Source organism: Hevea brasiliensis, chromosome 14 (genome assembly GCF_030052815.1).
Source record: "Hevea brasiliensis isolate MT/VB/25A 57/8 chromosome 14, ASM3005281v1, whole genome shotgun sequence".
Lineage (NCBI taxonomy): Eukaryota > Viridiplantae > Streptophyta > Magnoliopsida > Malpighiales > Euphorbiaceae > Hevea > Hevea brasiliensis.
The window spans coordinates 68917823-68945435 of NC_079506.1; the positions used below are offsets into that span (position 1 = coordinate 68917823).

The 27613-nt window shown below is 36.5% G+C and overlaps 1 protein-coding gene across 1 annotated transcript; it reads right to left on the reverse strand.

Annotated features, from left to right (window-relative positions):
• Nucleotides 1-11075: 11075 nt before the first annotated feature.
• On the reverse strand, nucleotides 11076-13790 carry LOC110654838 (transcription factor DIVARICATA). The gene is made up of 2 exons (XM_021810963.2): nucleotides 13335-13790; nucleotides 11076-11612 (listed from the first exon to the last, which is right to left on the reverse strand). Exons 1-2 carry the CDS (start codon nucleotides 13670-13672, stop codon nucleotides 11267-11269), a joined length of 684 nt encoding a protein of 227 aa, XP_021666655.2. The 5' UTR covers nucleotides 13673-13790; the 3' UTR covers nucleotides 11076-11266.
• Between the last annotated feature and the right edge of the window lie 13823 nt (nucleotides 13791-27613).

Consider the following 27613-nt stretch of genomic DNA (forward strand, 5'->3'; position numbering starts at 1 on the left):
TATATCATGGGCCATCCATTGAGGCAATTATTTTAAGAAATTTTAAATACTTGCATATGATACAATTAATTTAAGAGATTTTCTTAAGAATAATTGTTAAGAATGAGATTTTGTAAATATGTAAATGGTTTGGTGGCCAATAATGGATGTGCTTGAAGACATTAAAATTATTTGCATGTTTACTGGCTCAATGGGATCAACTTAACTAATGCAAGATAAGTCAATAATGAATGTGCCTAAGATTTTGAGCATTAGGGGCTAGATAAAGGATTGAACCTAACATGAGATGTGATGGGCAAGGAGTTGCTCACTTACAAGTTTATTGTAATTCCAATAATGGATGTGCCTGAGGATGATCAATAAGACTATAAAATTCAATCCCACTAGAAATCCATCCAACTAGGATTTCTGTTTCCTACTGTGGAAGTGTAAGATTCGCTAAGTTAGTGGGAGGACCAATTTGATTAAAAGACCATAATCATATTGGTTAATTACATGATACATTTCTTAATTAATCTAGTTATTTTCTATAGTTATTTTCTGATAATAATGAGCACACCACAACTACCACCATCAAATATCCTTGTGAGCATACTTGATCACAATAGGTTAACAGGACCTAATCTTTCTGATTGGCTAAGAGATTTGAAACTTGTCCTGAACCTTAAACATATAGGATATGTTCTAGACTCAAATGTTCCTGGTCCCTTACATCTAGAGGCCACTCAAGAGGAACATGAGACTTTGGACAAGTGGAAGGAGCATGATAGGAGAGCCAAGTGTTACATGCTTACTTCTGTGAGTAATGAGTTACAGAAGCAGCATGAGAACATGCAGAGTGCGAGTGAGATCCTCCTTCACCTACAAGAGTTGTATGGTAAACATAGCAAGAATGCCAGGTATGAGATATTTAGGCAACTATTTCGAATGAGGATGTCTGAGGGACAGAATATTGGGGATCATGTCCACAAGATGATTCGGCTTATTGAGCAGCTGGAACATCTTGACTTTAACATGGATTTCCAACTGCAAACGAATTTGATCCTTCAGTCCCTTCCTGAGTCATTTGGGAATTTTGTGACAAATTTCCATATGACTAAGCAGGAATGCACCTTGGCTGGTTTACTCAATATGCTGGTTATTGCCCAAAAGAATATGCCCGGCAATAAAGGAAAAGAGGTAGCTTTACTTGCATCTTCTTTTGCTGGAAAGTCCAATAAGAAGAAGGGCAATAAGAAAAAGAAACTTCAAATTTCTGGTCCTTTGAAGAAGATAGCTAAACAGAAAGGGAAGACCAAAGCTAATGGAGGCAAAGGAAAGTATTTCCACTGCCAACAGGATGGGCACTGGAAAACGAACTACCCAGAGTATCTTGCTTCTTTGAAGGACAAGAAGCATAGACCTTCAGAAGGTATGTCTGTGATTCTGATGCTACGCATAGTTTATCTACAGCTTGGGTTTTAGATACTGGTGCCAGTTCTCACATTTCTTATGATATGCAGGAACTAGTAAACAGTAGCAGCTTGCGTTCTCGAGATGTTAGACTTCGGATTGGTGATGGCTCAACTGTTGAAGCTTTAGCCATAGGATCTAAATCTTTTTACATGTCTGGACATGTTTTGTGTTTGAGTAATATCTTATATATACTTAATGCTTTTAAGAACATCATTTCTATATCTAGTTTGATTAGAAATGGTTATGAATTTCAGTTCACAGATAATGTTTGCAATATTTATTTTGGAAATAAATATGTTGGCTTGGGTTATATACATGATGGTCTTTATTATTTGGATAATAATGATAAACACAAATTGAATGCAAGTGATCCAAATGAATACAATGCCATGATGAAAATCAACTCAAGTTCAAAATATATTTGGCACTAAAGGTTAGGTTATATTGCAGAAGATAGGATTGCAAAACTGGAGAAAATGGAGATTCTATCCTCATTGGGTTCTGAACCTACTCCAACTTGTGAATCTTGTCTTTAAGGAAAAATGACTAGATCATCATTTGTTGGATAAGAGCTAAGAGCTAAAAATATTTTAGAGTTCATACATAGTGATGTATGTGGCCCATTTAGAGAAATGGCTAGAAGCGGTTTTCATTATTTTATTAACTTTACTGATGATAAATCAAGGTTTGGGTATTTGTATTTGATGAAATACAAACATGAATCCTTTGAAAAGTTTAAAGAATTTAAATCTATAGTAGAAAATCAAACAGGAAAAAGTATTAAAGCTCTTTGATCAGATAATGGAGGTGAATACTTGAGTACTGAATTTGATGAACACTTGAAAGAGCATGGCACTGTTTTCCAGCTGACTCCTCCAGGAACACCACAGCTGAATGGTGTATTTGAAAGGAGAAATCGTACCCTATTGGATATGGTACGTAGTATGATGAGCTATACTGATATGCCAATCTCCTTTTGGAGATTTGCATTAGAATCAGCTTTGCATGTTTTGAATAGGATTCTATCAAAATCAGTATCTTCCACACCTTATGAGATATGGCATGGAAGAAAACCAAGTCTTAAGCATGTTAAGATTTGGGGTTGTCCAACTTATATCAAAAAGCTGAACACTGATAAGTTGAAAATCAGATCAGAAAAGAGACGATTTATTGGATATCCAAAAGAAAGTTTTAGATATTATTTTTATTTGCCTACATCACAAAAGGTTGTGGTAAGTAGAGATGCCACATTTCTTGAACAATAGTTTGTTCAAGAAGGAAGCAAAGGAAGGCAAATAGAGTTAGAATTGGAGAATTCTGACCAACCAACAGATCAAATTGATATAGATCCATCTAGTCAACCTACACCTATTGATGAAACATCTACAGCTATTCCTCGCAGATCAACTAGGATATCTCACTCACCAGTGAGATATGGTTTTCTTCATGAAGATGAACAAGAGTTATTTACTCATGAAGAAGTAGATCATGGAGATGATCTACTTACCTATGAAGAAGCTATATCAGATATAGACTCTTCAAAATGGATTGATGCTCTAAAATCTTAAATTGATTCCATTTATAAGAATCAAGTTTGGGATCTTGTTAACCCACTTGAAGGTATTATACCTATAGGGAATAAATGGGTTTTCAAGAAGAAAATTGGTTCTGATGGAAAAGTAGAGACCTATAAAGCAAGGCTAGAAGTGAAAGGGTTTCGCCAAAGGCAAGGAATCGACTATGAGGAGACTTTCTCGCCTGTTGCCATCCTTAAATTAATTAAGATTCTATTAGCAATAGCTGCATACTATAATTATGAGATTTGGCAGATGGATGTCAAAACAGCTTTTCTCAATGGATACATTGAAGAAAACATTTTCATGGAACAACCTAGGGGTTTTGAATCTCAAGATGGTTCCAAAGTATGCAAGCTAAAGTGATCCATTTATGGGTTGAAACAAGCTTCGAGGAGTTGGAACATCTGTTTTGATGAAGCCATTAAGTCATTTGGTTTTATCAAAAATGAAGATGAGCCATGTGTATATAAGAAGGTTAGTGATAGTGATATCACTTTCCTTGTCTTATATGTGGATGACATTTTATTGATGGGTAATGACATAGGAATGTTGACAGCTGTAAAGGTATGGTTGTCAAATACATTCTCCATGAAAGACTTAGGGGAGGCAACCTATATTCTTGGGATTCTCATCTATAGAGATAGAGCGAAAAGAATAATTGGTTTGTTCCAAAGTCTATACTTGGAAAAGGTGTTAAAGAGGTTTAACATACTTGATTCCAAGAGAGGATTGTTACCAGTGAGACATGGTATCCACCTTTCTAAAGAGATGTCTCTAAAGACACCTAAAGAAAGAGATAAAATGGCTAGGATTCCATATGCTTTGGCTATTGAAAGTTTGATGTATGCAATGTTGTGTACTAGGTCAGATATCGCATATGCTGTTAGTTTGACTAGCAGGTTTCAATCCAATCCAGGTTTGGAACACTGGATAGCTGTCAAGAATATCCTTAAGTACTTGAGAAGAACTAAGAATTTATTCTTGATATATGGAGGTGATGACTTGCAATTGTATGGATACACTGATTCTGATTTCCAATCAGATATCGATGATAGAAAGTTTACCTCTGGGTATGTGTTCATTTGTAATGGAGGTGTAGTCAGTTGGAAGAGTTCCAAACAGAGTACGATTGCAGATTCCACTGCAGAGGCTGAGTATATTGCTACATCAGATGCTGCAAGAGAAGTTGTTTGGATAAAGAAGTTCGTGATAGAACTTGCAGTAGTTCCACTCCACTGTGACAACAATGGAGCAGTTATACAGGCTAAGGAACCCCGGTCTCATCAGAAATCCAAACACATAGAAAGGCGCTACCACATTATCAGAGAGATAGTTGGGCAAGGCAATGTAGCCATGTAGAAAATAGCATCAGCTGAAAATGCAGCTGATCCATTCACTAAGCCTATGTCACAAGCTCAGCTAGACCGACATCTTGAGAAGATGGGTCTAAGATATTGTAATGAATGGCTCTAGTGCTAGTGGGAGATTGTTAGTAGTATGCCCTAAAGCATATCATTTAGTATGTATCTTGTACATGTTTTATTAATAAAAGGGAATTTCACTTTTCCATTTACATAATGTATTTATGTGTAATAGAAAAGATCCATTGATATTTTGTTAGAAATTCTATTCTTAAGTTGTTAAGAATATGAGTGACAGTATTTCTAGCACAAAGTATCATAAATTGGTTCACAATCAAGGATACTTCACACAGGACATGACTTATCCAGAAAGATTGAATTCATGTTTGTTCCCAAGGTATTTATATGAGATATAAATAAGATGGAATGGTGAGTCTCATGCCATATAACAAACATGATAGGCACATATACATGATAAGTAGGTCGAACCATTGACATTTATGACAAGCACGTAGAGTTTACTCTTATCAATGCATTGTTATAAATCATATCAGTGCATATAATTTTTAGACCTGAGATCACACAATTATCTTGTATATAGGTAGTTTGAGTTTTATATTGCTTTCATACTTGTACTGTGTATGAGTATATGGGCATTTGTTAGCTCCTACTAGTTATTTATGGAGATAGGTCTTGATCAAAATGGAATATGTTACCCTAAGTAAATAGGGATAAAATCTTATGTTCATTTAATTGTTCTTGATGTTTCAAGTTCTTGGCCAGGACAGATTGATTTAATTAGAAAAGAGTTTCTGATGAGAAAATCTTTTTAATCAAGAACTGGAATGAAAAAAGAACATAATATTCATAGCAATTGGGGTTTGACATAAACCATGACTCCAACTTGAATTGGGATTTTGTAACAGAGAGATTCTAATGCATGGTAACATATGGTTATAGGTTCATTTAAGGTGTTCCTTATTATTGATTGGGTGGCTATGACATACTATGCTAGGAGTTAACCATAGTCTATGAGGTGCCTAAAATGATTTAGAGAAATCATTTATGGTAAGAAAGAGTTTTGATGATATTAAGAGTTGATATCATATCTAATTGCTAATTAGTGATGAGCCTAGTGAGTCACACACATACACAAGTAATTACCAAGTTAAATGTGACTTAATTAATTAATTAAGGAGTTTAATTGATTAATTAATAGGTTTGGTTTGCAATAAGATTGCAAAGTCCCTAGCATGGCTTGAAACCAAATATAGGTTATTGGATGTATAGTATAAGTTAAATTTATATTTAAAGTGTTTAAATATAAATTTAATTATGAGAAATCAATTAATAGATATTAATTAATTTATTTATATTTGATATAAATTGATTAGAAGAGGAGAAATAATTATTTTGGGTTGAGAACTCAAAATTGAAACACAAGGGTAATTTGGTCATTTCACAGGGTGACATGTGGCACCATGAGATGATGACACATGGCACTACATAAAAGCTTGTCATTTGTCTGCCAATTATGTAAGATGATCAAAGTCAAGATTAAATCTAGCTTTGACATTTGGCATAATGTGATTGGGTCAAATTAAAATATGATGCAATCAGAAAATGACATGTGGCAAGGGTTTTAAGTGGTAACCTAGCTATAAAAAGGAAAGAATGAAAGAGCAAAAGAACATTCTATTTTTCTAAAAGAGGTGCCATCACCCTTGAAGCTTACTTCCTCTCTTCTTCTTCATCTCTCATCAATTCAAAAAGAATTGCCTATATTCTCTTGAATTAAAATTTCTAGAAATCGTTTCTAGTGTCCTGTATACATCCACAATCTCTCTAAAGGCAAATCCCTATTTTCTAATTAGTTGGAAAGGCTTGAAAAGCTGTTCAAGGGGCTGCCATTGGTGATCTTGGTGTGGACAAGCTAGAGGGATAACATCTGGGGTCCTAGGTGCTTCACAAAGGTACAAAACACATCTATAGTGCATCAAAAGGTTTGTGCACATGTTCTTATATTAATTTAGGGTTCTAATGAATTAATGTGCTAATTCTAAAATCTTAAATGGCAAATATAAATCCAAAATTGAACATTGAAATCAATTAGGTACATAATGAATCTTGCATGCTGCATGAGACCCTAGAAGAAAATTTTTGAATTCAATGTTCTAAACTAATAATTTTCATGCTTCCTCTCCTTCATATTATTAGGGAGGATACATAGGATATGGGTTGAACGATGGGAAGTAAGGTGGGTAGGGCATGAAAGGAGAATATTAGGGATAGCCCGTAAACCCAGGGTTTCCAAAACTTCCCTATTGAGGATATTAATACACAAACCCATACTCTGGTCCTAGCTGAGGAGGAGGTACAAACTCTACTCATCTCCTCCCTTTACAAAACTATCTTTCTCTCACTCTTCCTATGCTAACAGACTCAGTATTCTCATGCTGTTGGGAAAAACCATGAGAATTCCTTCGTGCATCTATAGACATTCTAGGTGTATTGGAGGTCTCCCTACTAACCTCGAAAGATCTTTTAGGACCTCTTAAAGATTCTCCCCTTCCACTTCTACTTGCTCTCTCTCTGGCAACAGAGTTAGCGTCAGTGCTCCAATGCCCTCATTAGGGTGGGGCACCGATCAACCTAGCGGATGGTCTTGAACCTCGCATTTTTCGAAAGCAAACAAGAAGTGTTGAGCTTATATGGAGTCACATGAACAAACAACATATCATCAAACATAGTATGCATATAACATATAGCATTTTCCTAACTATGCTGGAAAACATACTTCCTTTTCATATTTATCCTATTCTTTTACTAGCATCTAGGTCCACTCATCTAACCTAACCTAGAGCTGTGATACAAACTTTGTGATGACCCAGCCTAAGGTCCATTTCCAGCGCCAGGGATCGAGTTAGCTTAAGGTTGTCAGAACCAGTAGCAAGCCTAAAAACCTATTAAATATGAACATATCCTTGTATCTCGTAATCCAAGCATACTCTAAATCATTACACTTTAGTTTTCTCATTCATAATTAACATAGAATTGGCTTAGAATTTGAACCTTTACATACATAAAACCACTAAAGTGTAATTAGTTCATACATACATACTTATATGAGGAGTTGGCTTAGATTTTAAACATACATAATTACATCAATTATACTTAAGATAAAATATCTATCACAACTCGAATACCAGCACAGTAACTATTTCTTTACACACTACATTTCCAATAATCATACAACAAACATATAAACACTCAATAACTACTCTTGCTGCTCAAGCTCTAAGGACTCTTCTATTCCTACACTCTTGCACCTAGGGTTAGGGGAAAAGGGTGAGCTTACACAAGCTTTATAAGTAAACTAAACAATCTCAATTAATTATATCGTTCATTTTATGCATTTGCAATGCATCATTCAAATGAGTTTTCACATAAAAAACATTCCACATAAGATAGACTTATCACTAGTAATTCACCAAATCCAATGTGCTCGACTCATTCAGAGACTCCTCAGAACTTTTGATTAATATATCTAATGTGCCTAGTTCATATAGAGGCTTTTTAAGACTTTTGCTTAAAAGCAGTGTGCCAGGGGCTTATTAAGCCTCACCTGGTCTTACCACCATAGATCAAACATGATCATAATATAAACATATCATAATACATAACATAGGGAGATCCAGTGGATAGATCATGCATGATTATAACATAAACATATCATAATACATAACATAGGGAGATCTAGTGGATCATCCAATATCCATCATGCACCAACAACAATTATGCAAAAATGCAATATATTCATAATCTAGATACATACACCCTAGTAAATAATGAAATTATGCATGTGGATGATCTTGAATTATAATTAAAGGATTTACATTCATTAGGGTTAGAATTACTCATCTCTTGTAGCCTATCAACCACCTAATACGAACAATAGCTATCCTCAGATCCTTAGCTTCCTAAATCTCTCAAATTCAATCCTATAAACATCAAATCCTACAGAGTTATTCGGAGCTCTAAAGCTCTATACATATATCACACATCCTATTCTAGGCCTTTGGAAGTCATAAAAACATGTTTTAGAACCTTGGAAGAGAAGAGAGAATAAGTTAGGCAGAACCCACTTCGGCTTCCAAAGTCTTTGGCTTTGGATGGCCTTTTAGTTAAGTGTTGACTGCAGCAAGACTTTGGCTGCTGAACCTAGAAATTTCTAGATTTTCCTGAGAAATTGCATGCTTCAGCTACCAAAATTATGGCTTTCGGCAGTTAAACCTGAGAATTTCCAAAATTTCTAAGTCGAAAACATGCATAATCCTTCTCTATTAACACCCAAACTCACTTTAAGGTTTCAAAACTCAAACCAAACATATAAACATGTCTCTAGAGCCTAAAACAACTTGAAATTACACTTAAAAAAACCATAAATCATCTAAAAATGCAAAACCTTGGTTTTTCCCCAAAACTAACATAACATAAATAAGGATTCCCTCAAATCCACTAAGGGAAACTAGCCATTTAAGGTCCAAAATAATTAAACATGACTAAATTAATAATAAAATATGCAATTTCAATATAAAATCACAAAACCCTAACCCTAATATGTATAAACTTCCCAAATCTCATCTTAAATACAACTTCACATGAAATTGAAGTTATAAAAACCAATTTCCTCATCAACATGCTTGGATCTTCCTATTAGAATAAAAAGAAAAGAAAGTTACCTCTTTTCTTAGAGCTTGAAAGTAAGAGAACCAAAAACTCAAAGCTTGAATCAGAATGGAAGAATCCACCTTCAAAACTTGAAAAGTCAATGAAATCTCCCTAAAAACCTCCTTGCATGCTCTAGCAGTTGACATAAAAATGAGAGAGGAAGAAATAAGTTTCTTTTAATAGAAAACAAAAATCATAATATCCTAACACCATTCTCTTATTAGTGAAGTTTTAATTTTCATAAGAATATTCTATCAAAGACAGATATTCTGACATTGAAAAATGGCTGGTGTTACAATATGAGTCTTTTCTGGAAGAAAATTCGGAAAACTCATTTGCCCCCAAAGCTCTCCATCTTTTGTGGAGTTTTTTTAAAGGAAATATTGCTTACAAATGATTTGAGTCACTTTCACCACCCTTCAGACAATAAATTTTATGGTGCCAGAGAAACAATCAAGCATATTTTCTTTGAATGTCCTCTTATCGTGGAACTTTGGATTCATTCTTCTCTTAATCTTAGGTCAACAATGCTTTTAAGAACATTAATGATGGACTGTTGGTCTAAATTGTCAATGCCTCTTGTTTCTTAAGGCTAAGACAAGGGTCTTTTACCAATTGTTATCTTTCTTATGTGGCATGTTTGGAAAAAGAGGAATGCTTTCACCTTTAATTCTCACTTGGCTTCTTTTTAGGAGACAATCAGCTTAACCCTCCAACACTTTGATGATTTTTAGGTAGCTAATATTCATATGCAGGTTACACAAACTACTTCAGTTCCCTCTCAGCTAAATTGAGTTCCTCCTTCAAGGGATTGTGTTAAATTGAATTTTGACTGAGCAACTTCCATGAATTCCAACATGGGAGAAACTGCTGTTATTGCCCTCAATTCCCTTAGAAATCCTTATGGCTAGCGTTATCTATGCTTAAAAGCCATCATAGATCCTCCCATTGTTAAAATGTTAGCTTGCAAGGAAGCCTTTCTTTTAGCTCGGGACAATGGTTTCTCCAAAGTAGTTAATGAAGGTTATGCTCTTAATGTGAAGCTATTCATGGTGCGTCTCACTCCATTGAAATTCAAGGATTGGTTATGGATATCAATGAGCTCACTAAAGGATTTCAAGTGATCAATTTTAATTATGTCAAACGATCTTATAATGGTTTTGCTCATATGCTTGCTACAAAAACATTACATGATTTATCTTTCATTTGCAATCACCTTGTGGCTGTATTAATGTTCTACTTTAATAAAATCACATCTTTCTGACAAAAAAAAAAAAAAGAAAGGCTTTAACATAGAAATTCTTCGTTATTTTAAAAGGTTAAAGAATTTAAAAAGTAGAACATTTTGAAATTTTTTTTTGTTTTTAGTATTTTATATGTTTAAACAAATTTTAACTTTTTATTTATTTTTAATTATTCCATTAGGATTCCTGAAAAATGGTCAGTGGAGGATGAACAGAGAGTGAACTTTGATTGCCTATGCAGCAGGCATTTCCCATATTTCATTGATTTCAATAATCTTACATAGATTACGTCTTCAAGAGGAGATAGGATAAATCATTCTAGGAAACGCTATAATATGAAGAACAATTTTTTGAATCAAGCTGGTTTTAATTTTTAATATAAAAAATTAAAAAGACCCAAATATAAACTTAATATATAATTAAAAAAAAAGGAGTTTTTGATCGAGCCAGTTTCGGGACGAAACTGTTTTGTTTTGGGTCGAAACTGTTTTGTTTTGGCCTCAATCAAGGGGGGAGAGACCTTAACTGGCTCCTTATTCTCAATTCAAAGCTCAGAACCATTGACTATGGCTGGTTTTAGATTTAACCAGGGTTAGTACCATCTCGATCTAGTTAAAGGACCAAATCGACTCTTGGCTAAGTTTGCCATAATACATACACCCTTTAAATGCATCAATCTAAAAGAGCAAGATAAAACAAAATTTCAATTGTTGTTAAATTGAATTTACTTCATAAAATCTACACTCTAGATTTCAAAGGATTGTCAGTATATGATCTACTAAATACACTTCACTTTGTTCTTAATTAGCTATAACTAAAAGAACACTAATGAATTATACAAATTGGACATCAATCAAGTAGCTACAATATATACAGATTACATTTTTACAATGAAACTCTACATAGGGAAGCCATAGTTTTGATACCCCATTGAACCTCCTTGGTTTGGCATATGGCTTGCTAGGGGCATATCATGAAAAACAGAGGGTTGGTGAATTGGAGCAATTGGAGCACTTGGAGGAGGGATCCAATTTTGATTGACAGGCACAACACTCGAGTTGTTATCGATGGTGGTGATATCATGGATGCTTGACCTTTTTCTCTCTTTCTTCACAGAATTTTGCCGTAGGAAGTACTTTTGGGCATGACTAGCCACTTGCGTTGGTGTTCTTGTCACCACAACATTCCTGGAAATGCTTCTCCAATCACCCTTGCCAAATCTTTTTAGTCCAATTAAAAATTTCCTGATACAATAACATAGAGAAAAAGTCAATTATGAAGATATAAAATATATGTAGAAAATAATTTAATGATAAGATGGTTTTTTTTTTGTTTGGCTTATAAGTCATAATAATTTAATTATTTCTTATTTTAAAACTATATTTTGACTAAGTAAAATACTATATTATCTTAATCATTTTTGAAAAATATCAATACTATTCTCGTTTTAACAACCATACACTCAATTACATATCATTTTTTTATCATTTTCACATATTAAATTACTTTTAAATACTTTTTAACAAAACACTAATATCACTTCAAAGTTAATTTTAAATAGTTTTATCAAATAATTAAATTAATTACTCATTTTTACATTAATTTATAAATTAAAAAAATATATTTTAAATCAAAAAATTAAAAAGCAAGTAATTAAGCCAAATATCTTCTAAATAAAATTTGACAAAAGGATCGTGTTTGCATATGCAATAAGGGTGCACCATGCGTAAGTAGCAAGGCAATCTCAACCAATGAGCCAAAACAATTGAACCAAGAAAAAGTTAAGGCAATCTCAAAAAGGAAATGCAAATTTGGTAAATGTGGAACTATACTATAACCAGATATAGACATTCATATTCACTGAAAATAACAGAAGATCAGATTTCATAAATTCCTCAAGCAATCCCAAACATACATCTAATCTGAAATCCATAGCTCCTTTTTGTGTTCAAGCCCCTACCCAGAAAAGAGGTGACAGTAACACCAAAAGAACTTGAGCTAAAAACACCAAAAGAAGTTCAACTTAAGACTATGAAAATACATGTATCTGACCAGTGAGGCTCTATGTAATGGAAACTTTCCAAGTTTTTGCAAGTTTTGAAAGATAAGAGATTACAAAATTTCAATATTTGCATATTATATTGATCTTGAAACCTTCAGATTCAGAACTTAATTTTCAACTTTCCACTAGTGAACAGGATTTCCAAATTTGTTTAAGTGATGAAATGGGACAATTTACCAAAATAAGCAATAAAACAAACAAACAACAGGACTTGAAGAATTTGTTATTAACCTTCATAAAATTCATTAAAAAAAAAAACAAGAAGTTCAAGAAAGGGATAGAAAATTAATCTTAAAAAAAAAAAAATCTAGAAGTATTTGTACAGGTCAGTGAGTCCAGCAAGGTTTGGTTTGGCTGCGTCCATTATACTGTCTATATCAAGAAATAGAAAAAGTAAAAGAAATTTGTATTCTTTCACATCCACACTCTTAACAACAAATCAAAAACCAAAACCAAAATTGAAAGGAATTCTGATCGTATATCCTTATGAAAAGGAAAGTCAAAATCTTCCATTATGAATTGTACTCTGCTGCTTAGTTGTAAATTAAAAAGAAATATTATTACCATAAAAGCCATTATTTTTTAATGAAATATTTTATAAATTTCCCAACGACAATTCCAGGAAAAAAAAGTCTACTAAAAAGACCTGAGAAATAAAAAAAAAATTCCATAAAATTCAGTTTCCCAGTTCCCACAATCAAAATAAAACTTAAAAAAAAAAAAACCCCAGAAAATATCATGGAAAAAAAACATTTTCTCCCAAATAATACAGATCATTTTCCTTTTTCTCCTTATGCTTATCTCCAACCATTCCATTGAACAAAACAAACAGTTAAAACCTTTCTTCCTTCATTTCCAACCAGTTTTACCACTAATAATAAAGTTAACAACTAAATAACTATACCTGTGTTCTTCTTCCGTCCACGGCGTTCCTTTCTTCCTTTCAGTCTCGCCCAGCTTCGTTTTATTGCCAAAGGAAATCTGATTTGACGTTGAGTCAATGAAATCATCATTGTAACTGGGTAACTCTACGCGTCCTGAATCAATCTCAATAACATCATGAACCAGATCCTCATAATGTTGTGTCACTTCTTGCACAGATTTTCTTATATAATTAGCAATTTTCTTCCACCGATCAGGTGATTCCTCCTCAAAACGAACCAAAGCCTCTTCAAAGAGCTTATCATCACAGCGAGTCCAACAACCAGTCATGGGAGAAGAGGAAAGAGTGTAGGGATGCATTGTTTGAGTTTTTACCTTGAAGATTAGGCTTGGTAGGAGATTTGAGCTGATGTTTATATAGGGTTGTGTGCGTAGTTATCTGAAAGAGAAAGAGGTTTTGGTATTTTGGGTTAGTTTTGGACTTTGTTTTGGACTTTTATGCAGCACAACGCATAAGAGTTTTAATTTTACACGTTTTTACTTTTATTTTTAAACAAAAAAAATTCCAGCCTGTTTCAAGAATCCAATAAACAACCATTTTACTCTGATTCTCCAATGAGACCTCTGTTAACATTACCGACATGAGAGGAGATCACGGCAACCAACAAACACTCCAGAAGAAAGCAGAAGACTTAAGGATTCTGGACCCAAGAGCGATGCCTTGCGATGTATGAGATTGACAAGATTTTAATGAACTTTCAAAATCCCTGCGACCCCGTTGGTCTTTGTGCGTATCACCTCTGCCCAAGGCTGTTTACGTTTAGCTATATGTGTTTCTGTGATTTTCTATATATATATATATATATATATATATATATATATATATATATATATATATATATATATATATATATTTTTTTTTTTTTTTTTTTTGTGTGACAAAAGAAAGAATATTAGCTTTATTAAAAATAAAATTATTTTTTTAATTAATTATAATTATATTTTTATTATTTAAATTAATTTAAATATTTATATAAATTTAAAATTTTTATTTTTATTTATATTTAATTTCATTTAAATAGAAAATTTTATAAAACATAATTAATTAAAATAAAAAAAAATTAATAATTAAAAAACAGAAAATATAATTAATTTATCTATAATCTATGGGTAAACTTTTACTAGATAAAAATATAATTAAATATTTAATTTAATTATTACAAAAATATTAATTAATTAATTAATATAGAATCTTAATTGAATAAAATTTAGAAATACTAATCTAATAGGAAGTCTATATACTAATATTACAAATATGTTATTTGTATTTATAAAATATAATTAAATTATTAGGAATACTAATCTAATAAGTCTACATACTAATATTATAAATTTCTTATTTATATTTTATAAAACATAATTAGATTATTAATTAAAAATAAACAAGATTAAAAAGTCAATAAAAGTCAAATTAATTAACATATTTTCCATGAAAAATTATTGAAAAGGGTAAGATTAGAAATTATTATTGAATTTTATATTTTATATTATATTATATAAAATATATTATTTAATTATAATGGTATATAAATTTTGATGCAATTATAAAATGAGTTAATAATCTACAGTTCCTAAAAAAAATCTTTTTTTCCTATTTATTTTAATATTAATATTATTTTAATATGTAAAAAAAATATTACACATTAATTATCAACTTTGAATTTTAAGGTAAATAAATTTTAAAATTTTCATCAAATTTGATGATAGTAGATTTATAATTATCATAAAATTAAATAAATTGAATATATTTATATTTTACATATATAAAATTGAAAAATAATTACAAATTAAAGATAATAAAAATGCATTTTGTATGAATAGATTTATCAATATGCCCACAAATTAAATGGTTTCAAAAAAATTTATATGTTACTCATGCAAAATATTTATCTCAAACTATTTTACATTTTTCATTAAACTTTAATATAATTTTAATTTTTACACTAATATAATTTTAATTTTTGCACTATAATTTAAATATTATTAAATTCTTTAATATTTTTTATAATGACATAATAAAATTAAATAAATTGAACATATTTATATTTTAGAAAAAATTATAAATTAAAAATAATAAAAACATACTATATTTAAAGAGATTTACGGAACAATGTCAAAATTTAAGTTTTCTAACTTTTTTTTTTTTCGGAAATTTCTCACTTATTGGATGGTTTAAAAAAAATCTTACATGTTATACAAAATGTTTATTTAGAGTTTTTTTTTTTTGTAATTTAATTTATATTGATATTAGTATAGATAGAAAATGATATCGAGAATAAAATTTTCTGCAATATATTTGCTTAATTGATTTTAAATATGTTTGTTATTAGGTTTTCTTATTATATAATATGAACAATTGTAAAATTTAAAACTATTCAAAAATTAAGATAATTTTTTATAACTATTTTTAATGAATTTTTATTAAAATAAAAAGCATGACTTTTATTATTTGAGGTTAATTTCTTTTTATAAATTATAAATGTTGGCTACATAATTGAAAGTATTATAATTAATAATAAATTAAATGTAAATTATTTGAAAAATAAGTATGATAAGTTGAACAAATTTTTTCACTAAAAAATTTTATATAATTAATTGTGAATATTTTTACTATTATTTTATTTTTTATTTTTTTTTAGAATTATCATTTAATATATTAAAACAAAATCTAATTTATCTACATAATAATTAAAAATTTATTATGAGTAGATTTTATTTTTTTATATAGACAAAATTAATTACAAGTTATAGATTATTTGATACATGTGCAACGAACATACTTTAAAGCTAAGACACCATATTTTGGCCGATCACCGAAGTCAATGAACTTTGAAAATTGAACCCAACCGACATTCTTCGGTTGCAAGTGACTCGATCAGGAAATAAACTGATCCCGCATCTAGTCGAATGCTTTCCGATCTCTCGACAAAGGAGATCACACCAATATCAGGTCTCCATGCCGTCCAATCTCATTTCCAATCTCTCGTCAAAGGAGATCAAACTATTATCAGGTCTCCGTATCATCCAGTCTTATTTTCGATCTCTCCTTTATAAATATTGTGGAAAATTGTTTAATAAAGTTAAGGTTTCAGTCCGACTTAATGGCGTTTCCGAGCTTAAGTATTCAAATCAAGTTTCCAATTTTAATGATCTAAAGTTCTACCCAGTGTTTGGTTCTGCCTTAGGCCGATCTCATGCTTACAATATTTCTCCGATCTCTCATACTTAGATTAATAATCGCTTTTAAGTTTGATGTTCTAATATGTTCAAACAAGCAAGCACTCATACAATTTGGATACTTTCCGATCTCATCAAGAAATTGAGCAAAAGGGATTTCATTTCATTTCAAAATAAAAGTACAAGTCATTCGGCTGGAGGATCACCCCCAGCCTATTCTACATTAACATTTCACTCACCCTCTCTCTCTCTCTCGGGCTCCTCGTCGCTCTCGTCTTCGACCTCTAGGGCGAGCTCGTTCATCCAGGAGAAGTCCTCTTCAGGATATCGTTTCTTCAGCTCGGCCATAAGGTCATTATGAGCGTTTACATAAGCCCCGGCCTCCTTCGTTGTGCTCTCTTCTTCCTTAGCTTGAAGCTCCTCATCCTTGGCTCGGAGCTCTTCCTCCTTCGCCCGAAGGTCTTCAGCATAGGGAGCGAGATCGGCAGACCAACCAGCCCGAGAGTTTTTGAGTTCCCGTTCCACTTCAATGATCCTCTCCTCATAACGCTTCATTTGATCCTCCATTCTGGCGATGTACTCGTTAGCAGAGGAGAGCTGAGCTTGTGTGGCAGAGGCATCTTGGATCGCGTTAAGAATCTCTTTCTTCAAGCCGTGGGCTTTCTCTCTGAGAATATGCTGGTTTGCGATGGCCTCTAAGCCTAAGCTCATTGTCTGAGCTAAGATATCATCCAAGCTCTCCTCTGCCAACCTGTTCTGGTCTTCTTGGAAGCAAATGGAAGCTCCCATGTCTTTCGCCAGGCCGGGATTCCCCCTAGTAGAGCTGTTCTTTTCCATTGATTGGATCAGAAGCCGTGCACCCTGGGAAAGTTTCCTAATTGGGGGACCGGAAGACTCCCCTTCTAAGTTGGAAGAGGTCGGAGGAGGAGGGGGAGGTGGAAGCTCGATTTGTTGAGGAGCCGGGGCGATGACCTCTACCTCAGGGATCGGTTGCTCCTGAGGTCGGGGAGGAGAGCTCAGCACCTCTATTGATTCACAATGAGGGGTCTGAGCATCGGCAGTGGCAGCCCCCTTCATCGCCCTCACTTTTTTGGAGACCTCCCTCTTTCGTTTGCGGCTCTCCCTAGAAGCATCACCGCCCGCCATACCTGCACGAAAAAGAAAGTCAGTGAGTTCGCTAAGATTCAGAGACCAGAGATATGGGTGGTACCAGGGCCGAGGTCAGAGAGCTGAAGCTCGTATTCTTCGCTAGTGATCAGTCGCATCATCCAATGCTGTAGTTTGGCCATCACTGCGTCTAAGCAAGAGAATTTCTGAGTGGATGCCTGATATTTTAACTCTTTCACCACGGCATCTTTGTCCTTATTTAAAGTGATCCTTTTTGGGATCGGAGAGACCAGGTGTTGCCAACTCTGTGGGATCCCCTCAAAGCCGTTCCGAATCTTGCTTCTCAAGATGAAGAAGTGGTTCTTCCAATTCTTCAATGAAGAAGGAAGATTGGTAAAGAGAGAACAATGGGGCTTAGCTTGGAAGAACCAGAATTCATCATCTTTCCTTCGGGCGAGTTTATGCAGCTCGGTAAAGACTTTGGCTGTGGGTTCCAGTCCCTTAGCTCGGCAGAGGCCCTGAAAGGCTATTAAAGTCCTCCAGGAGTTCGGATGCACTTGGGCTACCGAGACATGGTGGAATTTTAGGACGGCTTTGTAAAATTCGTCCAAGGGTAAATGGAGCCTAGCCTTCAGTTGCTCTTCATACACCATGATGAGATCACCCTCATTAAAGAAATGGTCAGCCCGATGATCTCCATGGCATTTGATCAGTTCAAAGGAGTCGATCCGCAGATTGTACTCCTGGATTATAGATTGGAGATCGGTTTCTCTCAAGACTGAAGGCAACTCATCGATTGGCAAGTTGTCTCTTCTCATAGATGCCCCTCGCCTCGGTCTGGCACCCGAACTAGTTACAGGAATGAGGGCTCTGCTGGCTTGACCACCCAATCAAATCACGTCACCCTCTTCCGAGGTCCACGAAACATGGACAGAAGACGGACTCGCAGCTCTCTGACCCTCAGCACTGCTCATTTTCAAAAGAAACCAAAGAAGTTTAACTAAGAAAAGATCAAAACCCTTACTGGAATGTGATCGGAAAAACTTGAAGAAACGAGAGAATTTTGGAATCGCTCGCAAAGTGCTGAAAATGACATAAGGGAGCAACTGACTGACCCTTCCCCTATTTATACCCGTCTGAGCATTCAATGCTCACAGTGTCTCAAGCGACGCATCGGTTAGCGGAATCCGCCCGCTTTCCTGACACGTCGCTGGAAGATTCCAGAAATACTATAAATAAAATAAAAGGAGATCGACTGGCTAAGGTCATCGGATTAAGGCGGATATTCAGAGTCACAGATCAGCTAAGGATGATTGATCAGCTATGCACATCAGAGATCGAAAAATAACCAATGCAATAATTAAATGATAACCATCAAATAAAATTTCATTTCATTTTCAAAAGGTCAGATTACATCATTTGGGCGATCTCAAGAGATCAGATTACATCATTAAGAAACTTTAAAGGTCAGATTACATCATTTGGGCTATCTCTAAAGATCGGCACTACATTCTAGCTAGTAAGGACTATGTCAAAACCTAGTCTTGTAGCTGAATCAAAAGATGTGTTTGATCAGAAAGCCAGCCATAGGCATTGGATAGATGTGCAGCTCAGATGGAGTGACTATGACTCTCATGATGGTGAGTGGAGTCATCGTCGATGTCATTGACCAGAACTGAGCTACAGTCGGGACGCCCGATGTGGTGAGGAGCCAAATGAACTTCAAAAGGCGGTCACCAATATTAAGAGGGAAATTAGCAGTCCTCTCGCCCGAAATCGGTCCACCGATTATATCGGTAGACCGACTCGAGATCGACACGATCGATATTTTCGATCTTGATCGGTAAATTAGTCCGGTTCTCTCACTGTCAGCAGATGTGGTTATCATGATTCTCTGATCACCGGGATCATAAATTTTTAGTCGAGGAACAAAGAGAACAGTTAGAAAAAGATCTAAAGCAATCACCATGGCCGGAATTGTTACCGGAGAAACTAAAACAGGAGAAGTGGAAAAGGGAAAAAGGAGAAATGAAATGTGGAAGAGATTCCCCGTGGAGGCATATATATAGGGGGCCTGAGCATTTATTACATACGGAAACCGAAGTGGATGCATCGGTAACCGAAGAATTAAATGCTTTGACTGAGGTAGCTCGGATAGAGGGGAAGATTCTAGAATGGGAAAGATCGGGAGAGGGGCCCGATATGAGAGATCGAAAAAGGGTCATAACAGAGAGATCGGAAGGAATAAGAGATCGGAAAGCACGAAGAGGATGAGATGACTTCCAATAACTCTCTACATAGTCAGAGCCAAGGTAGTTAAAGCGTTGCAGGCGTGATCAAATCTTCACCGCACACCTCATTTGCAGAATTGCCCACATTGCCAATAGACGCCAAAAACAGTTATGATTCTGTACATCACAATCCCCACCGTTGATCATACTTGCAAGGACGAACTCGGAGCCCTTGGATCAAAAAACAGACAACAGGTCCGGCGCTTTTTATTCCCTGCCCTCGGATCCATCTTGTAAGGCAGGATCCTGAGTCGTTGGATTAGGAGGAGAAATGACGGATATTCTGGATAGGATCCCAGCCATCCATTTTGATTCTCTTTAATTCTCAGACATCGGATCATGTCCTTTGAAATCCAGACCTTCCATCTTCACAGGAGAGATCCTGACCTTTCATTAGGAGCACGCGTTCCCTATAAATACCTGCATGCAATACTATAAAAGGGACGGACAAAAAAGGTGGTGGTGATTATAGTGGAAAGGCTCTGAAATTTAATTCAGTCTTGCTGCTTTGCCATTCTAAGCTTGCATAAAAATTGAGAAACTTCAGAAACTAGTTTTCTCGAGTGTCTCCATTGATAGAATTTTCGAACCCAGAAATTCTTCATTTTCAGTTTGTTCATCACTCTGCCATACCATTTCCATTCAGTTTTGTCTTCGTCACCCCATCATCTACTTATTCTTCTCTCAGCTTGACTTCATTCTGACCAGGTACCCATAGCTTCGACTTAACTGCATTTCAACTCGGTTCTCGCAATCTCAAAGTAAGCATTGGTCCCGGAACCATCAGCCTTCAACGTAACAATATTTGTGATCCCCAAAGTCAGTTTGATAACCTCGACCTCACACAGGTAAATACCTAGACTGTCACCTTTCCGAACGCTCTCGTTTTACGTTCTCTGTTTTTATTCTCAAAATTCTCATTAAGTTCAGTTATACTAAAAATCTCCTTGTGGATCCTTCAGGCCGATAGTTACTCTCTTAAGTTTACTTTTTCTATTCTCCAGTTCACGTTATTTATTTGTCCTTATTTTTTATTTCCTTCGAATATAGGTGTTCCGGTTACAAGTAACTTCTAGGTAATTTAGCAAAGTGTTGGTAGCAATATCCTAACGTGATTGTGTCTTTTGAAATAAGGAAAATAATCAAAGAATGAATAGGGAATCAAGAGAAAAGTCATGAGGTCGGGTTACTAAGCGAGTCTAGGAAATAACATAATAAAGCGGGGATCGAGATAGGACCCAAGACTAGTAACCGAAAGAGATCAGATGTAGCCAGCCAAAGAGTTCGGACAAGAGAGTCATATACAGAGATCGGAGGAGAGTTCTTATCCGAGATCCTTCATTAAAATCTCAAACCGAATACTTTAAGAGGTCGGGGGAGAGTTCTTACCCGATCCTCATTCAAATAAAAAACACGGAGATCGGAGGAGAGTTCTTATCCGAGATCCTTCATTAAAATCTCAAACCGAATGCTTTAAGAGGTCGGGGAAGAGTTCTTACCCGATCCTCACTCAAATAAAACACGGAGATCGAAGGAGAGTTCTTATCCGAGATCCTTCATTAAAATCTCAAACCGAATGCTTTAAGAGGTCGGGGGAGAGTTCTTACCCGATCCTCACTCAAATAAAACACGGAGATCAGAGGAGAGTTCTTATGTGAGATCCTTCATTAAAATCTCAAACCGAATACTTTAAGAGGTCGAGAGAGAGTTCTTACCCAATCCTAATTCAAATAAAGCACGGAGGTCGGAGGAGAGTTCTTATCCAAGATCCTTCATCAAATTTTAAACCAAACACTTTAAGAGATCGGGGGAGAGTTCTTACCTGATGCTCGTTTAAATCAAATATGAGGAGACCAGAGGAGAGTTCTTATATGAAATCTCCAGCTTAAAATTTCTAAAACATACCTAGGGATCAGGAGACGCTCCACCCTGAGCTCTCTTAACAAAATTCAAATTTAACAACACAACTCCAATACGCAAGGCTATTTTAATTCGAACACCTATTCACTAAAGGGCCATCTCATGAACTCGTGTTCTTGGGCAACCCAAAAATAAGTGAAACATCAAATATTCCTTTATTTTGCATAAAGGATTAACATCATCACTATCCCTACCCCCCTTAATTACCCTTTTAATTTATAAAAGAGCATAACATTAAATCTGTTTACCTTCATTGAGGGACGAGGCGGGGTGCCTAACACCTTTTCCGCCAGTATATAGACCCCGAACCTAGAATCTCTGTTTTTGAAGTGGTTTCTTTTAATTTATTTCGCAAATGGTTTTCTTTAGTTTCCCTCAAAGTTAAAGTGGCGACTCCTCACTCTTTCCCACTTCAGTGAAGAGCTTTCGTCCAGGTGACCGTAAAGTACCTTGCGACAGCTTGGCGACTCTACTGGGGATTACTTTTTAACTCATCATTTAGAGGTCCAAGAATAGGTCTAGTTTTATGCTCTTATAAATTGAAATCGTAATTAGGGGGGGGGGGGTTTATTCGTAAAATTCGAAAGTCTTTATATATCAATTTGTTATTATTCTAACCATTTTTGCTTGTCTTATTCCCCACTGTCGACACCATATTTTGGCCGATCCCCAGAATCAAAAAATTTCGAAACTGATCCCCAGCATTAAGTCTCCCTTTGCCAGCCAATTACATTTCTGATCTCTCTTTACCGGACAAACACATTTCCGATCTCTCCTCAAAAGGAATTGAATCAATACTAAGTCCCCATATCATTTAAAGCCTCACCGATCTCTCAAACCAATTGTCAAGTTCCCTGATCAGTCAATTATGTTTCCGATCTTTCTTGTCAAACGAGATTCAACCAACACTAGGCCTTCGTGCCACCAGTCTTATTGCCGATCTCTCATTTAAAAGTTTGGGAATAATAAAGTCAAGGTTTCGATCCGGTTTAATGATGATCCCGATCTTAAATGTTCAAGTCAAATTTCCAATTTTAATCAAGTTTCGTTTAGCGTTGGTTCTCTGCCGATCTCATGCTTATTGTGTTTTCCGATCTCTTACACTTAGATTAATAATCACTTTTAGATGTTATTCTAATATGCTCAGACAATCAAGTGTTTATGCAATTTAGAGACTTTCCGATCACATCCAATCATTGAATAAAAAGGAGATTTCATTTCATTTCATATTAAAATTTATACAAGTCATTCGGCTGGGGGTGATCCCCCAGCCTGATCTACATTCGGTTCGCCCCCTCTCTCACCTTTGGCCTCCTCCTCGCTTTCCTCTTCGTCTTGGGGAGCCAGGTCGACCATCTAGGAGAAGTCCTCCTCGGGATACCGCTTTTTGAGCTCGGTCAGGAGATCCCTGTGAGCATTCACATAAGCACCGGCCTCCCTTGTCACCGCTTCTTCTTCTTTCGCTTTGAGCTCCTCGGTGAGGTGAGCAACTTCACTGGCCCGGAGCGCTTGAACTTCTTCAAGAACATGGGTTCACTCGGCCAGAACATGAGCTTGCTCAGCCAGCTTATCCTCGTAGAACTTCATTCGCCCCTCAATTTCAGATATGTAGTTCTGAGCAGATGAGAGTTGGGATCGGAGGGAAGCCACTTCATGACCCATCTTCTCGACCTCCTTACCCAGGCGGTGAGCCTTCTCTCGGACTATGTGCTGGTTCACCAAGCATTCCACGTTCAGGCTCATAGATCTGGTCAGGATGTCATCAAGATTATCAGGAAACAGCCTATCCCGATCTTCCCGAAGGCAGATGGAGGACCCCAAGACCTTAGCGAAAGCCGGGTTCTCTCGAACCGTGCGGTTCTTCTCCAGCGAGTGGATCAAGACTTGGGCACCACGGGAAAGGGTCCTTACAGGAGGTTGATAAGGACCCCCTTCCGCACTTGAAGCAACTGGAGGAGGGGGAGGCGGCTCTTCTTAGCGAGGAGGAGATCGAACCACTTCTATGACCGGCGGTCCTGAGGGTTGAGATGAGCCTCCTTGTATTACCCCAGGTTCATGATCGAGCGTTTGAAGCAGCTCGGAACGCTTCATCACCCGCACCTTCCGGGAGACCTCTCTCTTCCTCTTTCGACTCTCCTTGGAAGCTTCGCCGCTTGCCATACCTGCACAAAGAAGAGGTCAGTGAGATCGCTAAGGCCCAAAGATCTGAGATATAGAAAATACCGATGCCGAGGTCAGAGAGCTGAAGCCCGCGTTCTTGACCGGTGATCAACTCCATTGTCCAGTGATGCAGTTCAGCAGTCACTGCATCCAAACAAGAGAACTTCTCTCTGCCCGCCTGATCCTTCAGCTCCATCACCATCACCATCAGGCCTTCTTCCCTATTCAAGGTAAGGCGCTTCGGAATTAACAGGTCTTGGTGTAGCCAGCTACAAGGGAAACCCTCAAAGCCGTTCGGAATTTTGCTCCTTAGAATGAAGAAGCAATTCTTCCAATTCTTCAGGGAGGAGGGCAGATCGGTGAAAAGCCCGCAATGCGGCTTCGCCTGGAAGAACCAATACTCGTCGTCCTTTCGACGAGTTAATCTATGAAGTTCGGCGAATACCTTAGCTGTAGGACGGAGTCCCTTCGCTCGGCAGAGGCCTCTGAAGGCTACTAGGATCCGCCATGAGTTCGGGTGAACTTGGGCTATGCACACTTGGTGAAATTTTAAGACTTCCTTGAAGAAGTCGTCAAGAGGGAACCGCAGCCCGGCCTTTAATTGTTCTTCGTATACCATGATCATATCGTTCTCTTCGAAGAAATGATCGGCACGAAGATCGCTGTGACACTTAATCAGCTCGTATGAATCAGGCTCAATGTTATACTCCTCGCTGAACGATTACAGGTCAGTTTCTTGCAGGAATGAGGGCAGCTCATCCATGGAAAGATTCTCTCTCCCTGAAGAAGGTACAGGCCTTGATGGTGCTGCTTGCCCCCGAGCTAGAATGGAGACCCTAGGAGGTTCAGGTCGCACGCTTGGTCCGACCATCTCCACTTCATCAGACGACCACGAGATCTGAACGGAAGGGGGGCTCGCCGCTCTCTGACCCTCGGCGCTGCTCATTTTCAAAGGAAATAAAAAATTTAAACTAAAAGGAAGATCAAAACCCTTACCGAAGCTTGATCGGTGTCTGAAGAACTTGAAAAATTGAGAGAATTTTGGAATCACTCGCGGGATGCTGAAAATGACATAAGAGAGCAACTGGCTGACCCATCCCCTATTTATACCCGTCTGAGCATTTAATGCTCACAGTGTTCTAGACGGCGCATCGGTTCGCGGGATTCGCCAGCTTTTTCTGACACGTCTCACTAATATTCAAAAATTCCATAATAAAAGAGATCGGCTAGTTACAGATCGGTGAATTAAGGCGGATGTTCGGAAGTGCGGATCAGTTAAGGGTTGTTCAGTTAGGAACCGGATCGGATAAGCACATCAGAGATCGAAAAATAAATAATAAAAATGGTAGTTGTCAAAATAAAACTTTATTTCCAAAAAGGTCAGATTACATCATTTGGGCGATCTCTAGGGATCGGATTACATTAAAGGTCGGGTTACATCATTTGGGCGATCTCTAGAGATCAGATTACATTGAAAGTAAAATTACATCATTTGGGCGATCTCTAGAGATTGGCAATACATCCCATCTAATAAAGACCTATGTCAAAGCCTAGTCTCGTGGCTGAGTCAAAAGATGTGTTAGGCCAGCCATCGACATCGGACAGATGTACAGCTCAGATAGGAGGATTATGACTCTCATGAGGATGAGAGATGTCGTCATCAATGTTATTGCTCGGAACCGAGCCGCTGTCGGGACACCCAATCTGGTGAGAAACCAACTGAACTTCAAGGCGCAGTCACCAATGGTAAGGGAAATATTAGTAGTCTTCTCGCCTGAAATCAGTTCGCCGATTATATCGGTGGAAAGATTCGAGATCGACACGATCGAAGTCCTCGATCCAGGTCGGTAAGTTAGTCCGGTTCTCTCACTGTCATCAAATAAGGTTATCATAATTTCCCCATCACCGGGATCGTAAATTTTCAGTCGAGGAATAAAAAGAACAATCGGAAAAAGATCAAAAGCCACTATCATGCCCGGGACTACTGCCGGAGCAGTTAGAGCAGGAAAAATGAGGAGAAAAGGGGAGAAAATCAAAGGCAAAAGGTTTCCCTGTTGAAGGTATATATAGAGGAGGTCCGAGCATTTATTACTAAGCAGAAAACAAAGCAGACGCCTCAAGAATTGAGGGAAATAAATGCTTTGACTGGACCGAACCCGATAAAAGGGAAGACCGGAGTGATAGAGATCGAAAGAAGGGAGGCCGGCATGAAAGATTGGAAAAGGATCGTGTTAAAAAGATCGGAATGAAGGGGAGGTCAGAAGGCAAAAGGGTAAGACAACTTCTGCTAACTGTCGTCATAATCAGAACCGAGGTAGTTAAAGCATTGCAGACGAGATCACAACCGCAGGCCTCAGAATCGCCCACATTACTGACAGGTGCCAGAGTATGTCACGATAAGGCTATACATCGCAATCTCCACCGTTGATCTTACTTGTAAGGACGAGCTCGGAGCCCTTGGATCAGAGAAGAAGATGACAAGACTAGCGCCTTTTATTCCCAGCCCTCGGATCGCCATTGACAAGAAAATTTTGGGCTGTCAGATTAGAAGAGAGAAAGGACAAATATTCTGAAAGGAATCTCAGCGGTTCGTTCTAATTCTCTTTAATTCCTGAGCCTCAGATCATGTCCTTTAAAATCCTGACCTTCCATCTCCCTCACAATGAATCCTGACCCTTCATGGAAAGCACCTAATCCCTATAAATACCTGCATGAAAATTGTTCAGACGAAAAAAAAAAATAGTGGATATAGCGGAAGGACTCTGAAACTTAATTTAGCTCGTCACTCTGCTATTTTTGAGCTTTCATAAGAAGAACTTTTGAAACCAGTTTTCCAAAGTATTTTCTTGCAAAGGGATTTTTGAATACTGAAATTCTCCATTTTCAGTTCGTTCATTATCCTGTCACACTCTCATTTTCTGTCTTTGTTATCTTTATTTCTACTCCCGTTGTCCAAGCTCAACTTCATTCAGACTCGGTTATAATTTTGATCGGACTGCGTTTTAGCAAGGTATCCTTCATTTCAAGGCGAACCTTAGTCTTCAGGTTATCAGCCCGCAGCCCCATTACGCTTTGTGATCCCGTAGTTAGTTCAATAGATTCGGCTCCCTACAGGTGAGTGCTTATATCGCTACTTTATCAAGTGCTTATTTTTATTTTACGTGTTTCCTTTATTTCTGTGTTTGTAATTTTCACCAAGTTTATATTGCGTTAAAAACGCGTAGAAGGTTATTCCCGAGTTTACTTCTTTGTTAATCGGTCCATCCTTTTTTTAATCCTCCTTACTTCTAAATACAGGAGTTCTGATCCTGAGTAGCGTAGAAGTAGTTAGATAAAATGTAGGTAACTGTGTCTTAAGCATTTCTTTAAAATAATAGAAGGTCTGAATAACAAGTCAGGAAAATAGTAAAGTACTAGACTAACGCAGAAGATAATTGGGTAAAACGTCATAAGGCGAAATAAAACCAAACCTAAGATAAATAAATGGAATAAATCGGGTATCAAAAAATACTGGCAAGGCGACCACATAGGAGATCGGAAAATTCTTTCTAGTATCCCCTGTCTAGTCACGAGGTACCAAGGAGTT

Excerpts from the sequence above, each read along its gene's own strand:
- LOC110654838 (XM_021810963.2), bottom strand. The coding sequence starts at position 13,672 with ATGCATCCCTACACTCTTTCCTCTTCTCCCATGACTGGTTGTTGGACT. Across the intron at positions 11,613-13,334 it reads TGGACGGAAGAAGAACACAG|GAAATTTTTAATTGGACTAA; the intron begins GTATAGTTATTT and ends TTATTGTATCAG.